This window comes from Arvicola amphibius, chromosome 4 (assembly GCF_903992535.2).
Source record: "Arvicola amphibius chromosome 4, mArvAmp1.2, whole genome shotgun sequence".
NCBI lineage: Eukaryota > Metazoa > Chordata > Mammalia > Rodentia > Cricetidae > Arvicola > Arvicola amphibius.
In genome coordinates, this window is record NC_052050.1 from 145,049,991 (window position 1) to 145,077,300 (window position 27,310).

Sequence of the window (27,310 nt, forward strand, 5' to 3'; positions counted from 1 at the left end):
TACAGGCGAGGAGAGGGTGTTTAAGGTTATCTTTGTTCACATAGGAGTTCAAGACCAGCCTGTGATACATGAGACTGTCTGAGAACAAAGGAGCCAGTAAGATGGTTCAGCAGCTGAGAATGCTTGCTGCCAAGCCCAAACTGACTTCAATCCCCGGGATATCCCTCAGGGATGGGGAGAATTAACTCTCCCAAGCTGTCCTATGACCTCCACATACATGCCCCCCCCCCCCGCACAACACATAATGTGTAAAGAAACCAGACAAAAACTAAAATACCCAAACAAAATTGATTTAAAATGCGATGTGCAATTGGATGGCCACTTCTGATAAAGAAAGCCACCGGAAAGTGGTTACTAAATGTCAGAGGCTGAGGGTAACAAGGAAAGATTGTGCTACCAAATACCTGGGAAAAGACTTTTAAAAAAAGATTTATTATGTATACAACATTCTGCCTCCATGTATGCCTGCATGCCAGAGAAGGGCTCCAGATCTTATTATAGATGGTTGTGAACCACCATGTGGTTGCTGGGAATTGAACTCAGGACCTTTGGAAGTGCAGCCAGTGCTCTTAACCACTGAGCCATCTTTCCAGCCCCTGGAAAAAGATTTTGAGTGTTTTATCAAAAAGATGTTTCAAGCCAGGTGTGGTGGTATATGCTTTTAATACCAGTGCTTGGGAGAGGAGGCAGAAGCAAAGTTAAAGCCATTCTGGTTTTGAGACAGACCTTATGGCAAAAGAAAAAAACAAAAGGATGTTTCAGATAATAACCTTTTTTCCCACTCAAGAAAAAATGTTCTTGAAAAACCAAAAATGGAAAAAACATTATTTGATGCCTATGGATTAGCTGTATGTTGGAAGGAAAACAGATACTACTGTTGTCTGGCAAGCACAAGATGCTAGTCTATACCCCTTTTTCTCTAGGTGGCCCCTTGTGTTTAAAAAATTAAATTTTTTATACTTGAGTGTATAGGTGTTTTCCCTGCATGTCTGTCTGTGTACCCACAATAGGCCAGAAGAGGGCATGAGATATCCTAGGGCTGGAGTTAGCATGTGGATGCTGGGAACTGAACCTGGGTCCTCTAGAAGAGCAGCCAGTGCCCGCTTCTTAACCACTGATCCATCCCTTCATCTCCAGGTCTCTCCTGTGCTCACAGTGGACCTGGACTTTCTGGATTCAGCTGATGGACAATGTTCATATCCTAAATTTATGATGTAAAAATATATAAAAACATCACATTCTACCCTATAAAAACAAGAAAGGAAAAATTCCCCTCCTGTAGTTCATTATCAATACTGAGTTGAGCTGCAACATAAATCAAAAAGTATATGGCCAGAATTAACACTGAGTAAATAAATTATAATAAAGTTGATATTATTTTGGACATATATATATATATATATATAAAGAAACGTATATGTACAAAACGTGTACAATGTATGGAATATAGTAAAGAGTAAAATATAAATATGCAAAATATTTTAAGCACTACTGTGACTGTGGTCTTTTAAGAGTTGTAAATTTTAAAGTAAAGAAACAGAAGCATAACACCTTAAAATTTTTAGATATACTATTTTTATTCCAAAGAATAAATGCTGAACAAACTCTCCAAATCACAAAATTTGAAAGAAGCCTTTGATCTTCTGCATGGGCTGAGGTAGGCGTCTGCACAGCCGTGGGGCTCGGGAGCAGTCTGCTGTCCTCTAGAACACTGAGGATGGAGGTGCTGAGCCCCCATTCTAGTGAGCTGTTAACGGAAGTTTCCCTTCTCATTCCCCAGAGAGCTGCTCAAACTGTTTGTTCCTGGGCTTGCACCATCTCTTTTGTGACAATTACTATGTTTTGTTTAAAAAAAATCAAATTGTTGCTTTACATTACCTCTAAGTACAGAAGTATTACTGTGATGTTTAAAACACTGATTCTACTTGCTTAAATACTTTCTCAAATTTTGCATTTCTCTCTAATGATCAGTAAAGATTAAGATTCTGAGGTATCAGTATGTTCCCTTTTGGTTTAGTAAGACTTCAGTCACACAGTGGTTCTGTACATTACAAACTTTTGTACAATACGCCTCTTCCCAGTATTTGCAGTAGCTCCAGATATCACAGAACTGACATCTGGAGCAGAACACCAGCACATAAATTAAAATCGTTTCAGGAAATCACAGTCTGTAGTCCACACTGAATTTTGCAAGGTGGAAATGCTCTTCCAGTCTGGTGACAAGCTCCTACTACCCAACAGCTCTCCACACCAGTGATGAGTAGCCATGTCTTTGTGGTGCATACCACTCTGACTTGATTTGGAAGTATGCACTCAAGATTGATGAAGCCTTTTATGAATCACCCTTCTAGAGCTTTCTTCTCAGGAGCACCAGAACTGTTCCAGTGAAGGAATAATGTATTATGAAAACCTGACTCCCAGAATTCCAGTTTCCCTCCTGCTGCTTCTCAGACTAGCTTTCATGCCTACCTAAATATCACTAGTTCCATTATATGTTAGGAAATACAACAAAAATTTTTCATCCACAGGATGAAGTTTCATCTCTGAAACAGGAAGCTAACGATACCCTACCTTCCTTATGAAATTTCCTAAGGATAAGAGGAAAAATTATGAGAAATTGCACTGATCATGTTATATCTAAGTGCTGTTTTTGGTATTCTGTTTTTAATGGCAGATAACAGCTCTGTCAAGTCTAAACTAGGGGAAAAATGACATTTTATTCAGAATCTCATTGTTTGGAAGCTAATCTGATTAATTTGGGAATGTGACAGATTTTAGCTTTATGTCCTGTCCCTAAATACACAAACTGACTCTAAGACAACAATGGTAATTTCAGATGACAAAGCCTCTCTGGGCATCGTCTCCCATGCCCCTGTCCAGCTGCTCACCTGTAACAGTGCCAGCTGGAGTGAGGATCTCACGCTTATGGTACCTGTTCTTCTCAGAGAACCACAGCCTGACAGTCTGTGCCACGGCCATGAAGAAACACGCGAACCTCACTGTACAAAATCTCACACACATTTCCTCACTCTGCACAAGACACGATGCATCTGAGCCAAATATTGCTTCCTACAAGATAGTATATGCATTTTCAGGGCAACAGACAACTAATCAAATGTCTTCATTTTTCTGCAAGAGTTCACTCGTACTTTGCAAAATATATACACTGTTCATAGTACCTTCCTGAAGCCCTGACTAACATCAATAGAAGTGAAGATCCTGTTTCCTCAAAATGTGTCAAAATACTATGTATTGCAATATTACTTATGTTCCTAAAACAAAATAATTTCCCTTTACAAGCTGCTTTTATGTTTTCTTTCTAATTGCATTTTGACTTTGTGTGTGTGCATGCACACATGGGCCACAGTGCATATGTGAAGGTCAGAAGACAACTTGAAGACTCTGTTCTCTTTCCACTATTTGATAAGACCCAGGAAGCTCAAGCTGACCTGAAACTCATTATATGGCCTAGGCAGACCTTGAACTTGTGGCAATCTCCTACCTCAGCTTCCTGAATGCAGAAATTACAGATATAAAGCCACCACAACTGGCTACAAGTTACTTTAGTATTTGTTTCAGTAAAAAAATCAAACTCTTGGTTAAATGTCATAACTGAATGTCAAAAGTGCCTCCAGGAGATGTATGTTTTCACTTTGTTAATTCTCTTATTGATTAAAGTGTTCCACAGACTGAAAATACAGTCAAATAATGAAGTTCAAGTTTCTTTCATTTTCAGTTGATCACAAATTGGACAAAAATGAAAAAGCAGAACTTCTCCAAGTTCAATGCTTAGCTAACACTGAGACACTGGCTTTTCCCTAGTAGCATACAATATTTGACTTCAACAAAAAATATTTAGATAAGTTTCAAAGTTCTCTATTATTGTATGGGTATCCACTGAGGATGATGATTTGTACATTTAGCAATACTGAACTATGTATCTAACTAAGCTAAGTAATTTGCAGAAAGGAAAAATAACAAAGTATCCCTTTCCAATTGGTTTCATACTTTACAGACACAGACTTGAGATACAACTGTAGATCACTGTAAATCTGGTCTTATCATTAGAACCCGCAGGATGTAAAAATTCCAGTTGTATATTGTTAGGCATTTGTCAAATGATAACTAAATGTTTTAAGCTTGTAAAATAGTATTTGGATGATTGATACTGCCATGGATCTTTTTGTTTGATTTCTTATGTAAGTGCAGATATTCTAGTAAACTATTTTTTCATCTAGTCAGTCTTTGGGTTATCACTTCTCGATACATAATAGAGATGTAGATAAGCAACAAAAAGATAACAAAGAAGTCATCTAGAAAGCCCAGAATTCCAAACAAGGCTTCAGGTACAAAATCTAGAGGTGATATTAGATAGAAAAAAGCCCCCATTAAACAAAGCATTATCCTAATTCGGAACATCCAGAAGAGACCCCCAACTGAAAACACTTCCCTGAAGGCATGTCTCAGCAAGGTAGGGAGATCCATGATTCTTTCCATAATCTGAAGGAGGAAAAACAAGCACTACAATTTAACACATATTATATCAAATTAAAAAGTAATATAATTTTTGTACAATGTATAAATTCAGCTAAGATGAATTAAGATGTATGACACACATACTAGGTTTTCCAATTATGGATTTTATTTAAAAATAGTTTAGTTAGTAGATTCTTATAAAACAAATTTTATTATAGATAACTAAAAAGTAATAAAGTACCCAAATGCTTAAAATGTGGAATACAGATACACATTATCTGAATGTCTAATACTTCAAATGCTACAAATTTTGAAGTGTTCTGAAAAATAAAAATCTCTAAAGTCTAAAACTCTGGGGCCAAAATGTTTCAGAACATGTCAAATTTATGATTTTAAGATCTTCAGATTTGGGGGGCTCTATTTGTAAAATCTATGCAAATACTCTGAAATGAGAAAACATGTCTCAAGCATTTCAGTTAAGTGGTTCTAAGTCTAAAGTCATGCAAAATTCAAGTATCAATAATCTGATTTAACAAAATGAGTCAAGAAACCATAGGCCAGGAATGGTAGCTCACACCCATAATTCATCAGGAGGTTGGAAGGTAGGAGGATCAACAATAGCTCAAGGCCAGTCTAGGCTAGAAAATGAGACCCTGTCTCAAAAAAAGTTATGATATAGGCTTATAGTCTGAGATTTGTTCCCAGGTGCCAGATATACTATCAAGATATATCTGGGCTGGATTAAAAGTAATCAATTATCATAAGAGGTGACCTTGGGTTACAACTTTCTAACACACTAGAAATAATTTAACAAAAATTGAGTATTTAATTACCCAGGAGAATTACTAAGACAAAAAAGTTGTTGTACAGAAAATGCTTTGTAATAATAAATAAATAATAAAACACCAGACTACGTACAGTTTTATAACACTGGGGACTGAACCCAGGACCTTGGTGGGCAAGTGTTCCACTCGAGCTATATCCCTACATCTCTTTTTACTTTTTGTTCAGAGAGCAACTCATCAAGTTAGTAAGGTTCACCTTGTATTTGTGATCCTTCTGCCTCAGCTTCCCAAATACCTGGGATTACATGTCTGTTCCATCAGCCCTGGGTAAGTATTATACATTAAAACACACTCGGGGGGGGGGGGGGCTAAAGAGATGGCTCAGAGGTTAATGCACTGGTTGTTCTTTCAGAGGTTCTAGGTTTAATTCCCAGCAACCACATGGTAGCTTATATCCATCTATTGTGGGATCTGATGCCATCTTCTGGCATAAAGGAATACATGCAGATAGAGCACTCATACATAAAATAAATCTAAAAAAAGAAAACCCACACAAAGGTGTGTGCACACATATATGCAGGGCAGAGGGCTACCACATTCTATAGATATCCCTAGAGAATATGTGTAAAATAAATAAAATAACCCGGGGTCGGAGAGATGGCTCATATGTTAGGAGCACTTACTATCACTGTGGAGGACCTAGGTTCAGTTTCCAGCACCCACACTGGCGGCTCACAATCACCATTCCAATTCCAGAGATACTCATGTCCTTTTAAGGCTGTCATAGATACCTACATGCATGTGGTGCACATACACACATGCAAGAACACACACACACATACACACACATATACATACATAAATAAAACTATTTATTTATTTATTTATTTATTTATTATGTATACAATGTTCTGTCTGTATGTATGCCTTCAGGCAAGAAGAGGGCACCAGACCCCATTACAGATGGTTGTAAGCCACCATGTGGTTGCTGGGAATTGAACTCAGGACCTTTGGAAGAGCAGGCAGTGCTCTTAACCTCTGAGCCATCTCTCCAGCCCCAATAAAACTTTTTTTAATGCTAGGTCAAAAACTAGGTATGAGCATAGTGGCACATACCTTTAAGCCCAGTACTTGGGAGGCAGAAGCAAGAAGACCTATGTGATTTCAAGGCCAGACTAGTTATATATCAAGTTCCAGACAAACCAGGGCTACGGAGTGAAACTCTGTCTCAAAAATAAAAAACTGTGGCCCCTGTGAAGGCTGTAACTTATTGACTAGCAATGACGGTTAAAACTTGGCCCCAAACACTTGGTAACACTTTATATAGTGTATATATATATATATAGTCTTTATATATAGGGTCTGACTGTAAATCTGATTTTACAAATAAAAAAATATAAAGGTTCTTTCTGACTTTGCACCTGCTATAACAGTACTTACAGATCTAGGCTGCCCTGAGAATCTCCGGTTATAATCATTAACATCTTGATGCAATCTTACAACATCCTGAGACTGATCGTCATCACCAAAGACTGTGAGCAGCAGAGTTACCTGTGTATTACAGGAAAAAGCTGTTATACCTTCTGCACCATTGTTATTACTTTCTCGCTCTGTGCTGTTCAAAAGACTGATAAAAGCTTCTGAATGTGTATTTCATTCATTCCTTAGAGTAAATAATTACACTGCCACACTGTAAAATGCCATACAAAAGTCAATTTAATTCCTCCAGGATAAAATGGGTTCCACATCTAAACACTTACTCTAATATTTTCTTGCCTGTATCAGAGGCTAAAACTCAGTTCTCTGGGAAAACATACTTGGAGATAAAAGGATGATAAGAAAACCTTCAGTAACAGTGTTAAAAATATTTTCAAAAACATTAAAAATATAAACCTTATGTTAGCCAGGCACTGGCGACACACACCTTTATCCCAGCACTCGGGAGGCAGAGGCAGGAGGATCTCTGTGAGTTCAAGGCCAGCCTGGACTATAAAAATTAGTTCCAGGACAGGCTCCAAAGCTACAGAGAAACCCTGTATTGAAAAACAACAACAACAACAAAACAAAAACAAAAACCCTTATGTTATCAAAGAAAAGACTGAGCATTTCTGAATGATTCATTTCTACTCAGATTCAACATCTTTGAGTGATATATAATACAGAAATTGCAGTACTGTATGGCCTGACGCTCTGAAACACCAATTCCTTTTGTAAAAAAGCAGATATAAGTCTTGGTACTGTTGCTAACAAAGATTGGTTTTGCTACTTTCATGGCCATGATAAAGACAACACACAGTTGCCTCAGGACAATACAGAGACCTTGAAAAATTATAGTTAATAACATAACAATATGTAAAGAATAATCACTGATAAATATGAGATAAAATGGAAGGGACTCAAAACAGGTTTAGTGGGCCAGAGAGAAGGCTCATTGAGTAAGAGCTCATTGCTGTTCCAGATGTCCTCAGTTCAACTCCCAGTAACTACATGGTGGCTCATGACCATCTGTAATGGGGTCCAATGCCCTCTTTTCACTTACAGATTTACATGCAGACAGAGTGCTCATATGCATAGTCTATATCTATAAATCTTTTTAAAAAGAACAGGTTTAGTTTTGAACCATTCTAGATGTTTTTTTTTTTATCCTTTCTTGGCTTAAGAAAACCACTGATCAGTGTCTCTCTTTCCTGCTGCATTTGAATGTGGATGTAGAACTCTCAGCTCCTCCAGCACCATGTCTGCCTGCATGCTACCGTGCTTCTGGCCATGATGATAATGGACTAAATCTTCCAAACTGTAAGCAAGTCCCAGTTAAAGGCTTTCTTTATAAGAGTTGCCACGGTCGTGGTGTCTCTTCACAGCAATAGAACACTGGTTAAGACATGGTGGAACTTATTTTTAGTTCAAGATATACTATCTGGCCTCCCTGTTTCTGGCAAAAGGTAAGAGCTACTGGCAGTTTGCTTATGGTAATTCTATTGGCTATGTCACACATCAAATTAGCCACATAAACAGTATAAGGGGGGAAATCAACTTCTCTTCTAAGCATGTGAGATAAAGTGAAAAGTGAATGATGTACAGAAATAAAAGGAAAGGAAGAAAATCTGGCTTTCCCGCTCACAGTAGCGGGAAAATGATAGCTAGAACAAAGGATATGCACACTGGAAGAATACCTGCGTAGTTTCAGTACAGAAGTTCAAAGAAAATGGCACAAGTTAAATATTTAAATATTTTTAAAAGAAAGAACATATTTTTCCAAAAGAGAACAGCACGCAGGAGATAGCATGCTGCCACATGACTAACTAGTTCATTTATTCCTTTGCTAGTCTTAAAACAAAGGCTTAGGAATTGGGATAAACTTATTTATTACTTGCTTCTCACTACAACTGTGAGATTTCAAATATAATTCGCTTTTTAGGATACCTGAATGATTTTTTAAAATGTACTTTTAAAAACCTTAGTGAAGCCATAGGCATAGTAAGTAAAAATTGAGTTTGACTAAAAAAGTAGCTCAATTTAAAATTTAAAACTGTTAATCCTGGGCCGGAGAGATGGCCCAGTGGTAAGAAAACTTAGCTCTTGCAGATGACTGGGGTCAGTTCTCAGCACCAACATGGTAGCTCACAGTCACTATAACTTCAGTTCAAGAGGATCCAGGCTCAAGAGGCCTTCTTCGGACCTCTGTGGGTTCTTGCACACACAGGCTGTACATACATACACTGAGGCACATACACATAAAATAAAACATTTTAAAACAAAAAAACTGCTAATATTTATGAAATGAAATAACACTACCGTTTGTCTACAGATTGGACAACTGATTGCACCAAGCCAGGACCCATATCGCCAGTATGCAATTATGCAGGAACCTAGTGGAACAAGAAAATATCAACAATGAAGCTTTAAAGTCTATATATACTGGTCAAGTTTCAACTATTTAATAGCATTACCTTTCTTTAAACACTGTTTTATTACATTGTTTATTAAATATTCCTTGAAAAAAATTATTTCATTCAACCAAACCCTCAGGTAAATTAAAATCTAGCAATCATTTAACCATTAAAAACATTTTTATTTCAGCTACTAATTAACAGACATTTTATACAATAAAAAACAATTATTAACCACCTCAGTTACTGAGGCCTCATACAAAATAGTTTCCTATGTAAAATAAACATGGTGTTAAATATGATAAACTGTTAAATACTTTTTGTTCCAAGTTTGGTGTATTTGAAAAATACTTTTTTCAGTTCACTGAGCCAGCAGGCTGTGTTGACACATAGCATTAGTCCCAGTACTGGGAAGCACAGAGCTGGGCTACCCAGTGAAACCCTGCTTCAACGATAACAATGGTTTAAAAAGTCAAATTAAACGAGGTGTGGTGGTTATAATCCCTTCACTTAGAAGGTTTAGGTGAGAGGTGAGGAGTTTAAGATCAACTTCAACTACACAGCAAGTTCAAGACCAGCTTTTCCTCCCTGCCATTCCAAAATCTGAAAACCAAATCACTGAAATACGAGGCCTCCTTGATAAAATGTCTATACTAGTTTAATATTTGAAGAACTTACTCTTCTAGATGATATTCATGAAGATGGGGAAGCTGGCTCGGTCAGTAAAGTCTCTGCTGTACAAATATGAGGACCTAAGTTAGTTCCCACAAACCTGGTGTAGGAGGTCCTTCTGACTTTGTGTTGCTTTCATTGGTTAATAAAGAAACTGCTTTGGGCCTGTTGATAGGACAGAACTTAGGTAGGCAGGGAAAACAACTGAATGCTGGGAGAAAGAAGGGTGGAGTCGGAGATACGCCACAGATCTACCAGAGAAGTCACTGCCACGTGGCAATACACAGAGTAATAGAGATGGGTTAAATTAATTTAAGAGTTAGCCAATAAGAAGTCAGAGCTAATGAACCAAGCAGTGTTTTAATGAATACAATGTCTATGTGGTTATTTTGGGGCTAAGCTAACTGGGCAGCCGGGACAAACAAGCAGCCCCTCCTTGCAACACAAACGGATGTAAAATAGTTGGACACTGTGGCACACACATGGGACCCCAGTACTGGGGAGGCAAAGGCAGGCCAATCTCTGGGACTCACTGGCAACCAGCCCAGCCTACCTAGCAAGCTCCATGACAGTGAAGCCCACCTCCCAATTCAGAAAAGAGAAAAGGTCAGGCCTGGGTAGTTGGCTGACTTTGTAAAGTCAGAGTAAGTACAAGTACGTTTATCACGGTACTCGTGTTCATTTTTTGTATTGTTTAAATCCAGGTTCTGCAATTTGTGCCTGTGATGCCAAAGCAGAGAAGGTGGCAATAAGAACATTCCTGGGCCTTGCAGGTCAGCCAGTCTAGCCAAACGAGCAAGCTCCAGGTTGAGTGAGTCTCTATCTCAGAAATATGGTAGAGAGTGACTGAGGAAGTCACCGCCACATGCATGCGCACCCATCCCACCCCCCAACACACACACAAATGAGAAAGAAAAAAGAAGGTATTCTGAGGACCAACACCTGAGGTTGATATGGGCCTCCACAAGTATAAATACTGAAATACGAGGCCTCCTTGATAAAATGTCTATACTAGTTTAATATTTGAAGAACTTACTCTCCTAGATGATATTCATACATAAACACATGTATGCCACATAAACACACACTCACACACGAAGAGACTCATGGGCAACAAAACAACCAAAGATAACAACCCTGCCTGAAAGAAGACCTCAAAAGTGGGTAGGGGCACTCAGCAGAACACTTAGCTTCAATCCATTAACATGAAGGAACATTTTTAGTGCCTGATGATTTTAAAGGGCCAAACAGAGAGCTTCATATACGCCAGGCAAGTACTCTATTAACTAGCTACATTACCAGCACCCATGTTCCTTACTCTGACCTCTCTGAGCCAGAATTTGGAAGAAGCAATAGCAAACCAATTGTGGAAAACAAAGTGACATACTCAAATCAGCTAGAAGATAGCCCAGTCTTGAGCTGTGCAATGTTAAGCGAAAAGGAGTAGATGTATACAGATGGCAGCCTAAGTACAGCACTTGAACGGAACTTTGTAGGATAGATAAGGGTCAGACAGGTAGAAAACAGGAGACAAGACACTTGTATTCTTTATGAACAAGAGTTTAAGCAGAAAGGAATGGTTTGTGAGAACACCAGTGAGCAACCACTTGGATTAGCAGAAGCTGGCCAAGTTAGGGAACAGTCAATTCACCAACTTGAAGATGAGTTTAAAAGCAAAACTATTATTACTGTGTTAATTACAAAGTTTATTAAGTACTTTGGGTATTCTAATTTCACACAAATCTGTATGAAAGCAAAACTTGGGGCTGTAGAAATAGTGCTTGCCCCCAGAGTCCATGTGAAACAAACAAAAGCCAGGAGGTTAGGGAGCTGCATTACCACCCGAGTTTGGCTCTGCAGCATTGATGTAAAAGCCAGGTACTGTGGCATGTACTTGTAACCCTAGCATGAGGGGTAAATCGTTGGGGATTGCTTGCCAGCTAGTCTAACCTAACCACTAAGCTCCAGGTTGGGGGAGGGGATATGACAAATTAAGATAAACCAGGTATAGTGACATACACCTTTAATCTTAGCTCTAGGGTGGTTGAGACAGATGGATCTCTATGAATTTGAGGCCAGCCTTGTCTACAGTGAGTTCCAGAAGAGTCAGAGTTACATTAATAGAGAAACCCTGTTTCAAAAAAAAAAAACCAAACAAGCAAGAAAACAAAAAGCCACCACCACCACCAACAACAACAACAAAAAACAGACTGGCAACAATACCAGCACCAATATCTAACCTCAACATATACATATGTGAAAATGGGTATGCATATACACATGCACACATACATGCATGCCCACACAAATACATGAGCCTGTATACATACAAATATATACACAGGTAGACACACACACACACACACACACACACACACACACACAAAGAAAACAGAAATTAATTTATTAGTGATATTTTCGCCTGATACCATGTCTTAGCTTTATCTATGACCTTTTCACCCAAAAATTCATCCTACTTGATAGACATCACACTCATTTAACCTTGAGTATCTTTTCCTCAAACTAGGGTGTGGGTGTCCTTATTATGCCAGTTATGTAACACCATTTGGTTTCACTGAAAAACTATGACTCAGCAGATTAAATGCTTCAATTCATCTGCTATTAGACACTTGACATTTTTTATTCAATTTTCTCCCTCCATAGAAAAGATACTTAAGTATCATCTGGTACAAGAGATGACTGAACTTTCATCTGGATCACAATCTCTCTGACTCTATTTAATTGCAAAATGAGAACAAAATTTCACAGGCCTGACAGTTAAATAATGCAGATCTTAGATACAAATAAGATGGATGGTTCTATTGCTGTTAGTATTCTAATTTATCACAGTGGAGCAGAGGGGTTATGCTACATAAAAGAATTACTGTCCAGAGAATTTATTTGAGAAAATGCATGACAAGTTCTTTACTTTTGAATTTACTAAATAAATAAATGTATATAGCACGGTTCAGTTGGTTGAGTGGTAGCTTAGCATACACAAGGCCTTGGGTTATCAACCCCCCTCAGCACATAAAAGAGGCACGGTAGTGCATGCCTAAATCTCAGCACCTGGGAGGTAATGTGGATCAGAAGTTCAAGGTCATCCTGGGCTACATAGCACATTTGAAATCAATCTAGGATACACAAGACCCATCTCAAAAGAAAAACATAGCTAACAAGTAGAGCAGGATATCAGAAGCAATCTATCCTATTACCTCAGACTCAAGGTAACAGTAAGAACACAATACAGCCATCTTTCAACCCACAGGATTATCCAGCCGGTGAATCAGCTATGCCTGAGTTGGCAAACAAGTTCATTTTGTCTGCCAAGCTTCACAGACTGCTAACACCTGCCAAGAGGATGATCAAGACCCTGTCTAGATTCAGGAGGCGGGTCAGATGGATCAGGAGTACCTATCACAGGTCTGAGAGCAGCAAGACGTTTGTCTCTCCTGATGGCATTAGCTGCCCGCCCCCACTTGATCCTTATTACCCTGCTATTCTCAGCACTCCCAAAAGACTGAAATGAGGCAGCAGATGCGTCAGTGAGCAAAGCTCTTGCTATTCAAGCCTGAGGACCTGAGTTCAGATCCCTAGAACCCATGTAAGGCTGGATGCAGTGGCACAGTCTGTAATCTCGGTGCTCTGGAGATGGGATGTGAAGACAGGAGAAGATGCAGAAGCTTGTAGGCCAGCTAGTGTGGCATATGCAGAAGTGAACAGGAGACCCCATCTCAAGGTGGAAGCAAGGACTCGCTGGGATTAGTCCTTTAATGTCTCTACACAACCATGACACCTGAACTAAGTCATAGAAACACAAAGAGTTTTGAACCAAAACAAAAGCTGAAAGACCATCAGCAGAGCTCAGAGAAGGGCTGGACAGAGTTCCTGAGAGAAGAACTATCTCCCTTGGCCAAGATGAATGATAAATTCCATAGATAATCCAGTATTCTATCATATGTTAGAGAACTGGGCAAAATGCCTTAGTGAGGTTGGGCATGGTGGTACATGCCTGTATCCCAAAGTTTTGGAGGTGAGGTAGGAGAATTGCCAGTTAGTTCAGTGTCTGGCTGTTGTACAAAGCAATATATTGTCTCCAAAAAAAATCCAAACTAAAACCATTGCTGAGTCTGGTGGGATATGCTTTTAGTCTCAGCATTTGGAAGGCAGAGGGAAGTGAATCTCTGGGTTTGAAGAAGTTCGGTCACACAGCAAGTTTTAGGCCAGCCAGGGCTACAAGGTGAGACCCAGTGTTTAAGAACAAAATCTTGGGGAGTTTGAAATTAATGGCTGAAGGAACATAGAACTAGATTCAGTATAACAATCACAATGCATGGAAAACTCTGCACTGCAAGGTAGGGATTTCAAATAACCCTATCAAACATAGCAGTATCAATAATATCAATATATCAATAATAAAACTGTAAAGATTCTATGATGAAGTCAAACAAAAGACACAAAAGAGAGGACGCTAATAAAGGATCATGACATGCTACATTTTAAATTAGCCTTTAAGTAAAAATTCAGAGCATACTGGGAATAATTAAGAATTATCTTAATTGTATATACTCATGGGTTAGAATGCTTCTAACATCCTGCTCATTAGCCCTGTTTATGTAGTATCTGTAGGTTCAAGGGGTAAAACATAAAAAGAAAAAACACTTTGTTATTCAACTTGAGACGGACAGAAAGGAATACCATCACTGGAAACTAGGCCCAGTGATGACATCGCTAACTTAAGAGTGTTCATCTTCCTGTAAGCTACCAATCAAAGCAGATTTAAGCAGAGAGCTTAAAGAAAGAACTAGGTTGATTGAAAGCTAGGTTACCCGTTACAAAATTTCTTGCCTTCTCTGAACCTCAGTTTCTGATTTGTGAGGCTGGATGAGATTAAGTGTATTATTCTTCCAGTACACAGTGGGCACATCCCAATCTTGTACGGACATAATAAATAATGGTATCTTGATACTCTCTATGAAGTCTTTTAGGGAACTAGGAAAGCCAGTGTGGGATAGAAGACACCTCTCATTGATACTGAATGTGAAAATACTCCCTCGTCATGCTGGCATGGGTTCTAGGTGTCTCATTCTCTGTCTCCAACTCATTAAGGTCACACAGAAAGAGTAAAGACAGGTAGTAGAGGTTTGTGGCTTAGTTCTTGAGAGAACACTCTTGCTATGGGAAATATAAATAACAAATAAATTGACAAAAGTTGAAGAAGGGCTCAGTGGACCTATAGTGTTACTAGTAAACTTGAACTCTTCTTCCAAGAAACACATTGCTAATGATTTAGAAGGTTAATGACCACTGGCTTTCTTTCTAAACCTTGAACCCACAAATGCTACTACACTAAATAGAAAATAAATTATGTTTAATACCTGTCTGTCTGTGTGTATATACTATTACACAGGCAAAGGTATACATATACATATACATATACATATACATATATATATAGAGAGAGACTGGCTCTTATGTAAACCAAGGTGGTCTTAAACTTTCTTTCTAGCTGAGGATGACTTTGAACTTCTGATCCTCCTACCTCCACTGAGTACTAGGATTCAGGCATGCATCCCCAAGCCTGATTACAGCCCTGGAGATCAAGTGCATGAAGGCAGGAACTCTACCAACTGATCTACATCCTCAGACTTTACTATATTTACCATCTAAATAATATACTACTGTTTGGATAGCAACTAGAACAAGACATCAGAAGCAACCTACTTTTCTCAAGAAACAGAAGATGTGATAAAAAGAAAATTATCAGTCCCACCTATGTACACACATAGGTCCTGAGCTAGTCATTTTAACCAAGTATGATATTGTTTGCTTACCACAAAAAAGATGTCCACAGTTGGTTTCAACAGGAAGGGAGGCCTGGTGTAAGCAGATTGGACAGTACATTTCAGTGTAGAACTGCTGTCGAGGAGGAGCAGGGACATCCTGGTGAGAGGACACAGACACACCTCTCAGAACAGAAATTACACATACACAGTGGCTTAAGTTAAGGTCTTACAAGACTGAGAAGCTTACAGAGTTATACAGTTTTATTTAAACTACTTGGCCTCTACCTTCCTTCCTAAACACAATTTGAAACCAAAACATAGATTAACTCAAGGTTTGTCTTTCACTTTATTATAGTGCATATGTTATTTTGAGTTCCACAAGCTAATATATAAACTAGAAAATAAGAAACACCAGGCTTTATAGCAGAATCATCAAGAGACCAGAGAGACTTCATCCAGCAGTTGATGGGAGTAGATGGAGAGTCCCACAGCCAAATATTAGATGGAGCTTGGGAAGTCCTGCAGAGGAGGGGGAGGGAAGATAAAAGGAACTGGAGGGTCAGGGACACCATAAGAACATGGCCCACAGAATCAACTGACTAGGACTTGCGGTGATTCACAGAGATGAGGGAACCTGTAGGGCTCTGATGTAGGTCCTCTGCATAAATGTTACGGCTGAGAATCTTGGTGTTCTTGTGGGATGCCTAACAGGGAGAGCAGGGCTGTCTCTGTTATGCCATGTTTGGTTGATGCCCCTGGGAGGCCTGCTCTTCTCTGAGGGTAGGTGGAGGTAGGGTGGGGATAGATCTGGGGGAGAGGCTGAGGAAGAGGAGGGAGGGGAAACTGTGGTCGAGATGTAATATATGAGAGAAGAATAAAAGAGAAAAATAAATTTAAAAAAGAAAAAGAAAAAAGAAACACCAGGCTTCAGTGTAACTCCATGGGAGAACACCCACTTAGCATGTAAGAAGCCCTTGGTTTGATCCTTAATACCATCAAAAGAGAAAAATTAATATCAAACTATTATTTTTTTTTTTTTTTGAGACAGGCTCTTGCTATGTAGTCCTAGCAGACCTGGAATTTATAGCAGTTCTGCCCCAGTTTCTCAAATGCTAGGATTGCAGGTCTGTGTCTGGCTTCGTTTCTTACAGCCTTTTATTTAACAGCTGTCCTCGGAAAAGTGTTGCATATCTGCTCTGCCTTCCACAAGAACAGAACTAAACTTCAGTGAAGATTTGCTAATGCTAGAAGTAGAAAAAAATGGACACTATTGAACTTTGAACGTTGGTCCTCACAAAGTCATACGAGTAAATGTTAATATGCTTTTCAGTGGACATGCCTGGAATCCCAACAGCAAGGCTGTGGAGGCAGGAAGATAAGAAGTCCAACTTACCCTTGGCTACCAAATAAGTTCCAGGCTTGGGCTACATGAGACCTTGTCTCAGAACCCCAAACCAATCGAATGCATACATCTATGCATATTCCTTGGCCATACCACTGTTATGATCCAAGAGCCATGTTGACTGAAATTACAGTACAAGACACACACATCAAATATCATTCTGAAATATAAGTGCCATGAGGGCCAAAACTCCACTTGTAAGATTCACTGTAGTACCTAAGGGACTGGACAACTATCTAGCACTAACACAGAATGTGCAGCTTCATCGGGGACTGGAAGGCTGGCTCAACAGTTTGCATGTTCAGTTCCCAGAACTCACAAGATGGCTCACAACCATCTGTAATCAAGTTCCAGAGAGTCTAACATTCTCTTCTGAATTCCATGGCACTGGATACACACATGGTGCAAGCGCACACACACACATACATACATACACACACACACACACACGAGGCAAAACATTCATATACATATAATAAATATGTATTAAATGTTTAAAAAAATAATCTTCACAAAAAATCAAATTTAGTAAATACAAACAGAACTGTAAATTGAATTAAAGAACTTTGATGTAATGTCAAGAAATTAGAATTAGAATTTTATTATTTTTTAAAGAGTTTATTTATTTATTATATATACAATATTCTGTCTACATGTACACCTGCAGGCCAGAAGAGGACATCAGATCTCATTATAGATGGTTTTGAGCTACCACGTGGTTGCTGGGAATTGAACTCAGGACTTCTGGAAGAGCAGTCAGTGGTCTTAACCTCTGGGCCATCTCTCCAGTCCTGAATTTTATATTTCTTAAGACAGTATCAAATTAACCCAAGGTGGTAAAGTCATAGCAGTCTTTTTTTAAATATTTATTTATTATGTATACAATATTCTGTCTGTGTGTATGCCTGAAGGCCAGAAGAGGGTGCCAGACTTCTTTACAGATGGTTGTGAGCCACCATGTGGTTGCTGGGAATTGAACTCAGGACCTTTGGAAGAGCAGGCAATGCTCTTAACCTCTGAGCCATCTCTCCAGCCCCAGCAGTCTTAATATTAGAAAATAGTTAAATACTAAAATAAAAGAATTCCACCTTCATTTTTTTAAAAGAATGTCCTACCCCTTTCTGAATGGAAACAAAGGAGGAATGGAGGGGAACCGCAGAGTGGAGGTTACGGGGAGGAGACGAGGGAGGGGAAACTGCAATCGGGATATAAAATAAATTTTAAAATTTAATTAATAAAAAATATTTTATCATAAAAAACAAGAATATAACAACAAAAGTATAATGTGGTAGCTCACACCTGTAATCCCAGCATTAGGGAGGCAGAGGTAAATATGTCTATGAGTTTGCGGCCAGCTTGGTCTACATAGCAAGTTCTGGGCCAGCCAGAAATACATGATTCTGTCTCAAAAAAAAAAAAAAAAAGCAAACAAAAAGAAAGCAAAGCAAAGTAAAGCAAAACAAAGCAAGCAAGCAAGCAAGCAAGCAAGCAAGCAAGCAAGCAAGCAAGCAAGCGAGCAAGCGAGCAAGAAAGAAAAGTTTCTACTGCATTTCAGCCAAGGCCAATTATTATTCCTATACAAGTAACAAATACAAAAATTACTATTCTCTTTTTAGAGCAAGTTAATAAAAATCATGTATGTATCTGTATAATTAAGACTAGTCAATTTGCTGCTGAGTTTGGTGGCTCTTGCCAGTAGTACAAGCACTTAGGAGGTTCTGGTGGTTTGAATGAGAATGGCTCCCATAGGCTCATATAAAATTTGAATGCTAGGTCTCTAGGTGGTGAACTATTCTGGGAAGGATTAGGAGGTTTGGTGTAAATGGAGACTGCTCGTCCATTTCCCAACTGCTCAGACCCAAATAATCAGACAAAACTATATTAATTCAACTACTTGGCCAATAACTTAGGCATATTCCTAGCTAGCTAAATTAACCCATCTCTATTATTCTGTGTATCGCCACAAGACTGTGTCATACTAAGTAAGGTTCCAGTGTCTGTCTCCTTCAGCAGCTACATGGCGTCCCTCTGACTCTGCCTGCTCCTTCTCTCTATCTCTGTTTTGATTTCCCGCCTGGCTTTACTCTGCTAAGCCACCGGCCCAAACAATTGTATTCATCGATCAATAAAAGCAACACATATACAGGACATCCCACATCAGTTTGGCCTTGTCAGATGAGGTATGTCACTGAGGGTGGGCTTTGAGGTTTCAAAAGCCTACCCAGGCTTCTCTTACTCTGCCTTCAATTTATGGATAAGATGTAAGCTCTCAGCTACTGCTTCATAGATATGCCTGTCTGCCGCCATGCTCCCCACCATGATGATAATGAAGTAATTAACCCTCTCAAACAGTAAGCAAATCCCCAATTAAATGCTTTTTTTTTTTTTTGTAAGTTGCCTTATTCTCTACACAGCAGAAGAAAATAACTAAGACAGAGGTGGAGACAGGAGTTTAAGATCATCCTCAGCCACCCAGCAAGTTCCAGGCCAGACAGGAATACATGAGACTGCCTTAATGTCCCTCCAACCCCCACAAAAAAAGAAAATGTTAGCTGGGAAGTGGTAGTGCACGCCTTTAACCCCCAGCACTCGGAAGGCAGAGGCAGGCAGGTTTCTGTGAGTGTGAGCCCAGCCTGGTCTACAGAGTGAGTTCCAGGATAGCCAAAGCTACACAGAGAAACCCTGTCTCGAAAAACAAAAACAAAGTGCTTAATCTGAAAAACAATATCATGTAATGTAAGGAGTAAAGAAGTTGATGTTTCTCAAAAGTTATTTTCTAACATCCCATCACCACTGCATGTAAAAGGAAGTTAAAACATCCCTTACACAAATATACATACTACATAACCATACCTGCTCTGTTTGAAGTTGCTCTCGAAGCACCCTGACTAGTTCTTGGTTTTCTGGATGAATGTTCTGCTGTACATTTCTGTTGGAGAGAATGGAGGGAATTTTGAAAAAACTATCAGATTAACCCATCTGCATTATTAGACTAATTTTTCCCACAAGCTGATGAGATGGCTCAGTTGGATGCAGGCACTTCCTGTGTGAGCCTAATGACCTGAGTTGATCTCCAGAACCCATGTCGAGGGGAAAGCAGAGAACTAGCTCTACACAGTTGTCCTCCAACCCCATCAATAACTAACAGCTCAAGACTCATTTATTTGGTGTGCATCTGCGTGTGTGTGTCTGGGTGTGTGTGCTGTGGTACACATGGGCAGGTCAGAGTATAACTAGAGGAGTTGCTTCTCTTTTACTGTGTGTGCTCTGGGACTGAACTCAAGTCACCCACATGGCAAATATATTTGCCCATTGATCCTTCCCAATACACAAATTTTTTAACTTTAGAGAAAAACCTACATGGGGGTTGGAGAGATGGTTCAGTGATTAAGAGCACTGGTTTCTCTTCCAGAGGTCCTGAGTTCAGTTCCCAGCAATCACATGGTGGCTCACAAACATCTATAATGGATCTGATGCCCTCTTCTGGTGTGCAGATTGAGCACTCATATACATAAAATACACAAATAATTTTTCTTAAAAATCTTTTTTTTTAAAAAAAAAAAGAACTACCGGTAACTTAATATAACAAGTATAACTGGCGTTAGACAAGCGCACTCCAATTCCAGGACTGTGCATTCTAGTTACTCTGTGACGACTTCTTCACAAATCTAAGATCATCGCTGATATCAGGTTTAAAAGGTAAATGATAAAATCCAGATGCCCAGTATCTTGGGAATTTATTACAACCTAATAATTAATGTATAGAACAATTAACACATTTCTTTTGTGAAGTTTCTTTAAAATAAGCAGTGAGATAGTTTTACATATTATACATCTAAATACTTTTCCACATCTAACTAGGTCATTCTCCTAATTTTTCGTGTTTAAGAAGAAGGGAATAACACAGAAATTAAAATTATATAATGCAAAATGCCAAAACTAACTGTGCCAGTTGGTTTTTTGTTAACTTGACATAAACCTAGATATATCTGGGAAGAGAGAACCTTAATTAACTGAGAAAATAAATGATTGGTGTTCAACTCACTGAAGGTCAAGTCACCCCTGGGCAGGTGGTCCCGGGAGGTAGAGAAAGCCAGTGAGCAGCGCTCCTCCATGGTCTCTGCTTCAGTTCCTGTCATTCCTGCCCTGGTTTCTCTCAGTAATGGAGTGTGCCCTGAGAGCTCCAAAAAGAGACCCTTTCTTCCCCTACAGGCTTTTGGTCATAGTCTTTATCAAAGCAACTTTCTTAGTAATGATCCTTATCACTGCAAACTAAGGAATGAGCATACCACTAACATGGTAACAAGTACAATGGAAAATCAGAAGCAAGAACTCAGCAACTAATGTAATAGAATGGGATTAGGCCAGACGAGCACTGGCATCAGTAATGAGGGTTTTTTTTTTTTTTTGTCTTGTTTTGGTACACTTTTTCTGACTATTTTGCATGAATTATCTGTATTACCAACTAGCTGGTGGATTCAATTATAATATTTTTTAAACTAGAATACTCTCATAGGAAATACTGATTTTTTAATCAAAATGTAAACCATGAATTTAAATAACCCAGGTAAATCAGTAATTTAAAGTACGGTAGCATTCAAAGCTTAATAGCAAACAAAATGCTTTAGTACCAGTGCGGAGTCACTGAGACCAGCAATTCTAGGCAGACTCAAAGAGTCATTGACCTCTAGAAAGACATAGGACCTCAGGTCATGTGTCCTTTAATCTCACCTGAAAAGAGCATACAGGAGAGTAGCGACCAAAGCAAAGCTGACCACCACGGCCACAAGCACTTGGTCGCTCACTCCCTCTATAACCGAGTCATCCTGTCGAAGACTTGGGACTTCACTGTAGTGTTTGGCCATTACAGGTCTAAAATAAGAAGACAGAAATGAAAATGAAATATATCAATAAAAGCAATATAAGTATGGCTTCCTTCTAACATGCCTAATACTTACAGCATGCTCTTTAACATGGGTACCATTAAGTACAACTCCAGTTAAGTTTCCCCTACTAATGATTTTTTTTCCCAATTTTCCAGTCATTATTTGGGAAAGAAAATGCTATTTTCTTTAAGAAAACTACTTTTTAAAATCACCCACATACATATTTTTTAAAGTAAAAGTTTTTAAAAATACTTGTCCTGGAGGGCTAGAGAGGTAGCTCAGTTGCCTACCATACACAAAGTTCTGGGTTTGATCTCCGGGTCTTTATAAAATGGAGTGTAGGATTGCATGAAGGCCGAGGCAGGAGGATCACTTCGGGTTCAAAGCCAGTTTGCATTACATGATGAATTCCAAGCCAGCCTGGGCTACAAGGTAAAACCCCAGTCTCCAAGGCAGAAAAAAAAAATTGAAACAAACCCAAAAAGTAAATTAAAACATTTTCTCAGTTTAGGCTTAGTTACTTTAAGGAAAAGATATTCTCCTACCCTAGTTGCTTTTTTCTAATTTCTGAATATCAAATAAAGTCTCTTAAGTAGATGTCATCCCTCTGTCGTATTCTGTCTGAATAGGAAACACAGTCCTCCACAGCTTATTACCCAGCACATGCTCTGCACACAGAGCTTAGTAAAGGGACTTACCAAGCATATACGCACTAAAGAGAAAGGACAGAAAACTCCTTCCAAAATTCTAGAGAAAAACGATAGCACCCAATACTATAAGTATGATAGGAGACAACCCAGCTACACTATGGGTCAATTGCAGGTAACTTTCCCCAACACCCCAGTGAAGAAAACTGTAATGCTCAAAGTCTTATGTGATAACTAAAGGGAAATGATGGGAATATTCGCTAAATAAAGTTCTGCACTGTGGACAATAAAACTGAAAAGTTTTATCCAAGACTAAGGATGGACTGCTTGCCTAGCACCCATAAACCTGGCTTCAAGCCGGGCGGTGGTGGCGCACGCCTTTAATCCCAGCACTCGGGAGGCAGAGGCAGGCGGATCTCTGTGAGTTCGAGGCCAGCCTGGTCTACAAGAGCTAGTTCCAGGACAGGCTCTAAAAAAGCTGCAGAGAAACCCTGTCTCGAAAAAACAAAAAACAAAAAAAAAAAAAAAAACCTGGCTTCAATCCCTACCACAAAATAAACTTGCCCTCACCTGGGGAGAAGCGCATTTGAAATGCTGTAAGGACAGGCCAGTTAGCCAGGTAAGACCTTGTCTTTAGTAGGAATTCTCATTTTTAAGTTAGGAACGCTACGGCTGTGATTGAAGTCCTGAGGGCAGGGCTGGGAATGCAGGTTGGTAGAGTTGCTCGCTGTGTACGCACAAAGCTCTGGGCTCCATTACTAGCTCCTTGTAAACATACTGGGGAGGGGCAGACAAGAGGTTCAGGAGTTCAAGGCTATCCTTCGCTATGCAGGAAGCTGGAAGCCAGCTTGAGCTACGTGAGAACTGTCTCAAGATGTATGTATTTGTAGGTCAGGTGTGGTGGCACATGCCTTTAATCCCAGCACTCAGGAGGTAGAGGCAGGTGAATCTCTTTGATTTGGGGGCCAGCTGGGTCTATAATAGCGAGTGCCAGGACAGCCATGGTTATGTAGAGAAACCCTGTTTAAGAAAGAACAATCGGAGAAAGCAGTGCTTGGCAAGCTGAGCACATCAGCTGAGGCATCACAGCTATCACCATTATTCATATTTCTCCCATGCTATATCTTCAGCAGTGCATTTGAGAAAACTGGGTAACTGAAGCTGTTGGGGGGACCCACAAACAGCACCATCTGTCAGGTACCACCCACCCAGCACAGACCAGGAAATGGCTTATTCCTGGAAGAAGAGAGGGAGACGTACTATTAGTGTATTGGAATAAGGTTAAAATGTAAGGGCACAAGGGCATATTAAAATCATAGCAGGGAAACCAGGAACAAGGACTTATCCAACATGGCAGACCATGGAAAGTGTAACTCTCTCACTTGGACCCAATAAAAGTAATAGACTCCTTAGGGTTTCTATTGCCGAGACAAAAAAAAAAAAAAAAAAAAAAAAACATGACCAAAAAGCAATTGGGGCAGTTAAGGGTTTATTTGACTTACACTTCAACATTGCTGTTCATCACTGAAGGAAATCAGGAACTCAAACAGGGCAGAATCCCGGAGGGAGGAGCTGATGCAGAGGCCATAAAGGGAAAGCTGCTTTCCCCACGGCTTGCTCAGCCCATCTTTCTACAGCACACAGGACCAGCAGCCCAGGGATAACACCAGCCATGATGGGCTAGGCCCTCCCACACTGAACACCAATAGAGAAAATGCCTTACAGCCGGATCTCATCGAGACATTTCCTCAACTGAGGCTCCTTTTGCTGGTGATTCTACCTTGTGCAAGGTTGATACACAAAACCAGTCAATACAACACTGACTGGGATGTACAGTACAACTAAGCTGGGATGACGCAACCCTACAACCACCTGTGATCTGACACTTGATGTACGCATCAAAGACCAACAAGCAGAGGACTCCCTAATTGTCCCTGGGGTTTCAGCTTGGCTTGGTCCCGTTATCAGCACAGCCTACTCAACTGCTGAGCTTGCTCACCCACCTGATCCTCAGTTTGGCTTTTTACCTTGTGGCTGGACGGACTCTGGCTTCACTCTCAAAGCCTGACTCCAGCAGCTCCCTCCTGGCACTGGTCTGGTTCATTACCTATCAGTGCAATTTCTCTCAGCCCTGAAATCTTTTGAACTCTGCTGTAGCCTCTTTAACTGTAAAAAATATATATACACATATAGATACAGTTACTTGCGCCCTGTGATATGAGAATTAATGTTACTAATTAAGACTGGAATAAAAGGACCTACTATTGCCTCAGTCAGATTACCAAGGCACATGGGATTATATGACAGACTGATGTCACTGACCCTTGTGTATTTATTGCTATTCCACAGTCTAATTGTGGAAAGTCACAAACATAGTCATCTGTTTCTGACACATATGCTCACAGCCAAATCCAAACTTTGTCATATGGAATGAAACACCTTCTGCTGAGTTCGCGGACTGCTGTGGTTGAGAATGAGCCTCTACCTGAGGAAGGCCTAAAAAGACCGCTCAGAAAAGTCTCCAAGATGCCTATCTTGGGTCTTTTCCCAACGCTGTCAGGGAAAGGGGTAGGAGTGATAGGTCAACAGAGAAAAAAAAAAAGACAAAAACAAAAAAGCCGGGAAAAGAAATTCTAGAATTTCTCATAACAAAGTAAATTTGATCATTCCCCAACCCCCAAGTTCATGTAGCAACTTGATGGTCACGTGGCTTCTGTAATGACTTTCAAGGAGCTTTTAATGTAATTTCTGTCCTGAAAAGTGATTAGAAGCACAAAATAAACCAGGAACAATACATCAGACATAAAAACACCTTGGACTCAACAGACTTGAAAAGACATACTTTAAATCAACTGTATCAAAGTTTTGACAGCCTAAGCAGCTGGAGTAAAGGTGGCTACCATATAGCTACCAGGTCCCTTCAGCAAGGCTGTGGTCTCCAAGCCATGGACAATGCCAAGTCAACCCAACATGTACTTACTATTCACTTACCCAACAAGATGTAGTCACTGAAAGGTGACAGAGGTTTCTACAGAAACAGTTTAGTACGGAATGCGGGAACTCTAGTCTGACAAAGATCCAGGGGCACCCACACAGAAGTCATAAGCAGAGGAGATTCAAAGATAGGATTGCTAAAGGTATTTCTGCACCTGTAAGAAGAATGTTTGCAAGAACCACCTTTGAGACGGCTTCAGCTAAGATTTCCTATCCGTTTATTTTTGGTGCCAGGGATTGAACTGGAGCACCTATGCTTGCTAGTAATGAGCTAGCACAACATCCTCAGCCCACGATTTTCCCATTTATAAAATGATTGATTACATGTGATCATTAAGCGGCAGTGGATAAAAGTATCATTAAAAAAACCTCAATGCTGCTTGGAAGGGTCTAAGTGCTCAGGGAGAAAACCAACTTCTAATGGGAAAGGGGGAGGCTCCAGGAACTGCAAAACCAAGCGAAAATGTGTCCTGGGAAGTTAACTTCTGAAGCATTCCAAATTGAAACTGACATGACCCGGTAGGTAGGCGTACCTTTTGAATCCACAATTCTCCTAGGACTCCAAAGCATATATCTTGTTTTTTGGTGACTTGAAAACGCCAACACCTTTGCATTAAGATCCAGGTAGAAGAACGTTTATCATAGCATTGTTCTGAGACGCCCTACACTGGAACAAAGTGCACTGTCAACAGCAGAATGGATATAAGGCTGTAGCCACACAATGGAATACTAGACAATCATGGGAATCTGCAGATAATAGTATTTAAAGGCCAAAATCCACAATATGGGTCCATTCATAAAAAGTTCAAACTCAAAGGAAAACTGCACTACATGCATACTCATTCGGTAAAGCTAAAAGAGAAAGCAATACAGTGGCTGTCACAAAAATCAGGCTAGAGATGGTATGGGCGGAGGAACTCTTAAGAACCTGGCAATTCATTTTATTAAGATCCCTCAAACATGTACGTCCTACGCACTGTTCTGCACACGACCTAAAAACGTATATGAAACCCTACAATGCCTGCCTAAAAAAAAGCAAAAGTCGGACAAGGATGCACCTCAACAGAGTCAATTCCCAACACGACAAGGAAACAGGCCTTAGGAACAGTCGGGATCCTTACGCACTGGTGAACTGGCGTCCACCCTCTCTCACTTCAAGTAAAGTTTTTGGAGGAGAGGGGGCTCTGGGGAGGAACCGCCGGCTCTCTTCAGCCCGGCCAAACCCACCCCCAGCCGCCGAGACGCGCCCACGTCAGCGGCTCCACCTTCGCCCTGCGACTCGGGGCCGGCTCGGGCGATTCAGGGCTGAGCGCAGGCTTCCGGGGGAAGGCGGCGAGCGGAGCCCACCCTCGCGCCGAGGCGCGCGACCCCGCAGCTCCACCGCGCCGAGTCCCTGCCGTGCGCGCCCCCGGCGCGCCTCTGCGGGGGCGTGGCCTCGGCACACGCTCGCGGCCGAGGGAGGACTAGGGGGTGCGCGTACCTCTTCGCGGCGGAGGAACTACCGCGCCAGTCCGTGTGACCGAACAGAGTTCATTTCCGGGAACTGCCTAGCTACTCCTCTCGGGCAGCCACCAGGGAAGCCGCTCCAGAAGCTAGAGCGCCGGCGTCGGCGCACGCGCAGTGCGGAGCTCCGGGGAGAGCCGCCCCAGGCGGCTGGAGAGCAACGCCACCGGCCGCCGTCGCAGGGCCCGGCTGGGGCGCGCGCCCACGCGCAGGGGGAACGGGTGTCGGGAGCGCGCCCCACGGGGCGGGGCGGAGCGAGCGTGCGCAGT

At 40.5% G+C, this 27,310-nt stretch overlaps 1 protein-coding gene across 8 annotated transcripts; it reads right to left on the bottom strand.

The window, feature by feature from the left end:
- Nucleotides 1–1,552: 1,552 nt before the first annotated feature.
- Rnf170 (ring finger protein 170) lies at nt 1,553–27,249 on the bottom strand. 8 transcript variants are annotated; one of them, XM_038328013.1, is made up of 11 exons: nt 27,019–27,249; nt 26,072–26,205; nt 25,536–25,693; nt 24,572–24,710; nt 21,743–21,883; nt 19,865–19,940; nt 15,661–15,766; nt 11,964–11,973; nt 9,057–9,123; nt 6,702–6,812; nt 1,553–4,500 (listed from the first exon to the last, which is right to left on the bottom strand). In XM_038328013.1, the coding sequence occupies exons 4-11, from the start codon at nt 24,646–24,648 to the stop codon at nt 4,231–4,233; spliced, it is 858 nt and encodes a 285-aa protein (XP_038183941.1). In that variant the 5' UTR covers nt 24,649–24,710; nt 25,536–25,693; nt 26,072–26,205; nt 27,019–27,249; the 3' UTR covers nt 1,553–4,230. The 8 variants fall into 8 exon arrangements, with proteins under 8 accessions (XP_038183941.1, XP_038183935.1, XP_038183934.1 ...); XM_038328007.1 differs by lacking the exon at nt 11,964–11,973 and having other exon boundaries at nt 9,057–9,130; nt 15,658–15,766; nt 26,072–26,200; nt 27,019–27,248; XM_038328006.1 differs by lacking the exon at nt 11,964–11,973 and having other exon boundaries at nt 9,057–9,130; nt 15,658–15,766; nt 27,019–27,248.
- Between the last annotated feature and the right edge of the window lie 61 nt (nt 27,250–27,310).

What these genes read in the sequence shown, in the direction of transcription:
- Rnf170 (XM_038328013.1), bottom strand. Translation starts at nt 24,648, where the DNA reads ATGAACCAGACCAGTGCCAGGAGGGAGCTGCTGGAGTCAGGCTTTGAG. An exon ending in CTCCTGTATGCTCTTTTCAG is followed by an intron (nt 19,941 to 21,742) that starts GTGAGATTAAAG and finishes TCTCTCCAACAG; the next exon opens with AAATGTACAGCAGAACATTC. An exon ending in AGCAACTTCAAACAGAGCAG is followed by an intron (nt 15,767 to 19,864) that starts GTATGGTTATGT and finishes TCCTCTCACCAG; the next exon opens with GATGTCCCTGCTCCTCCTCG.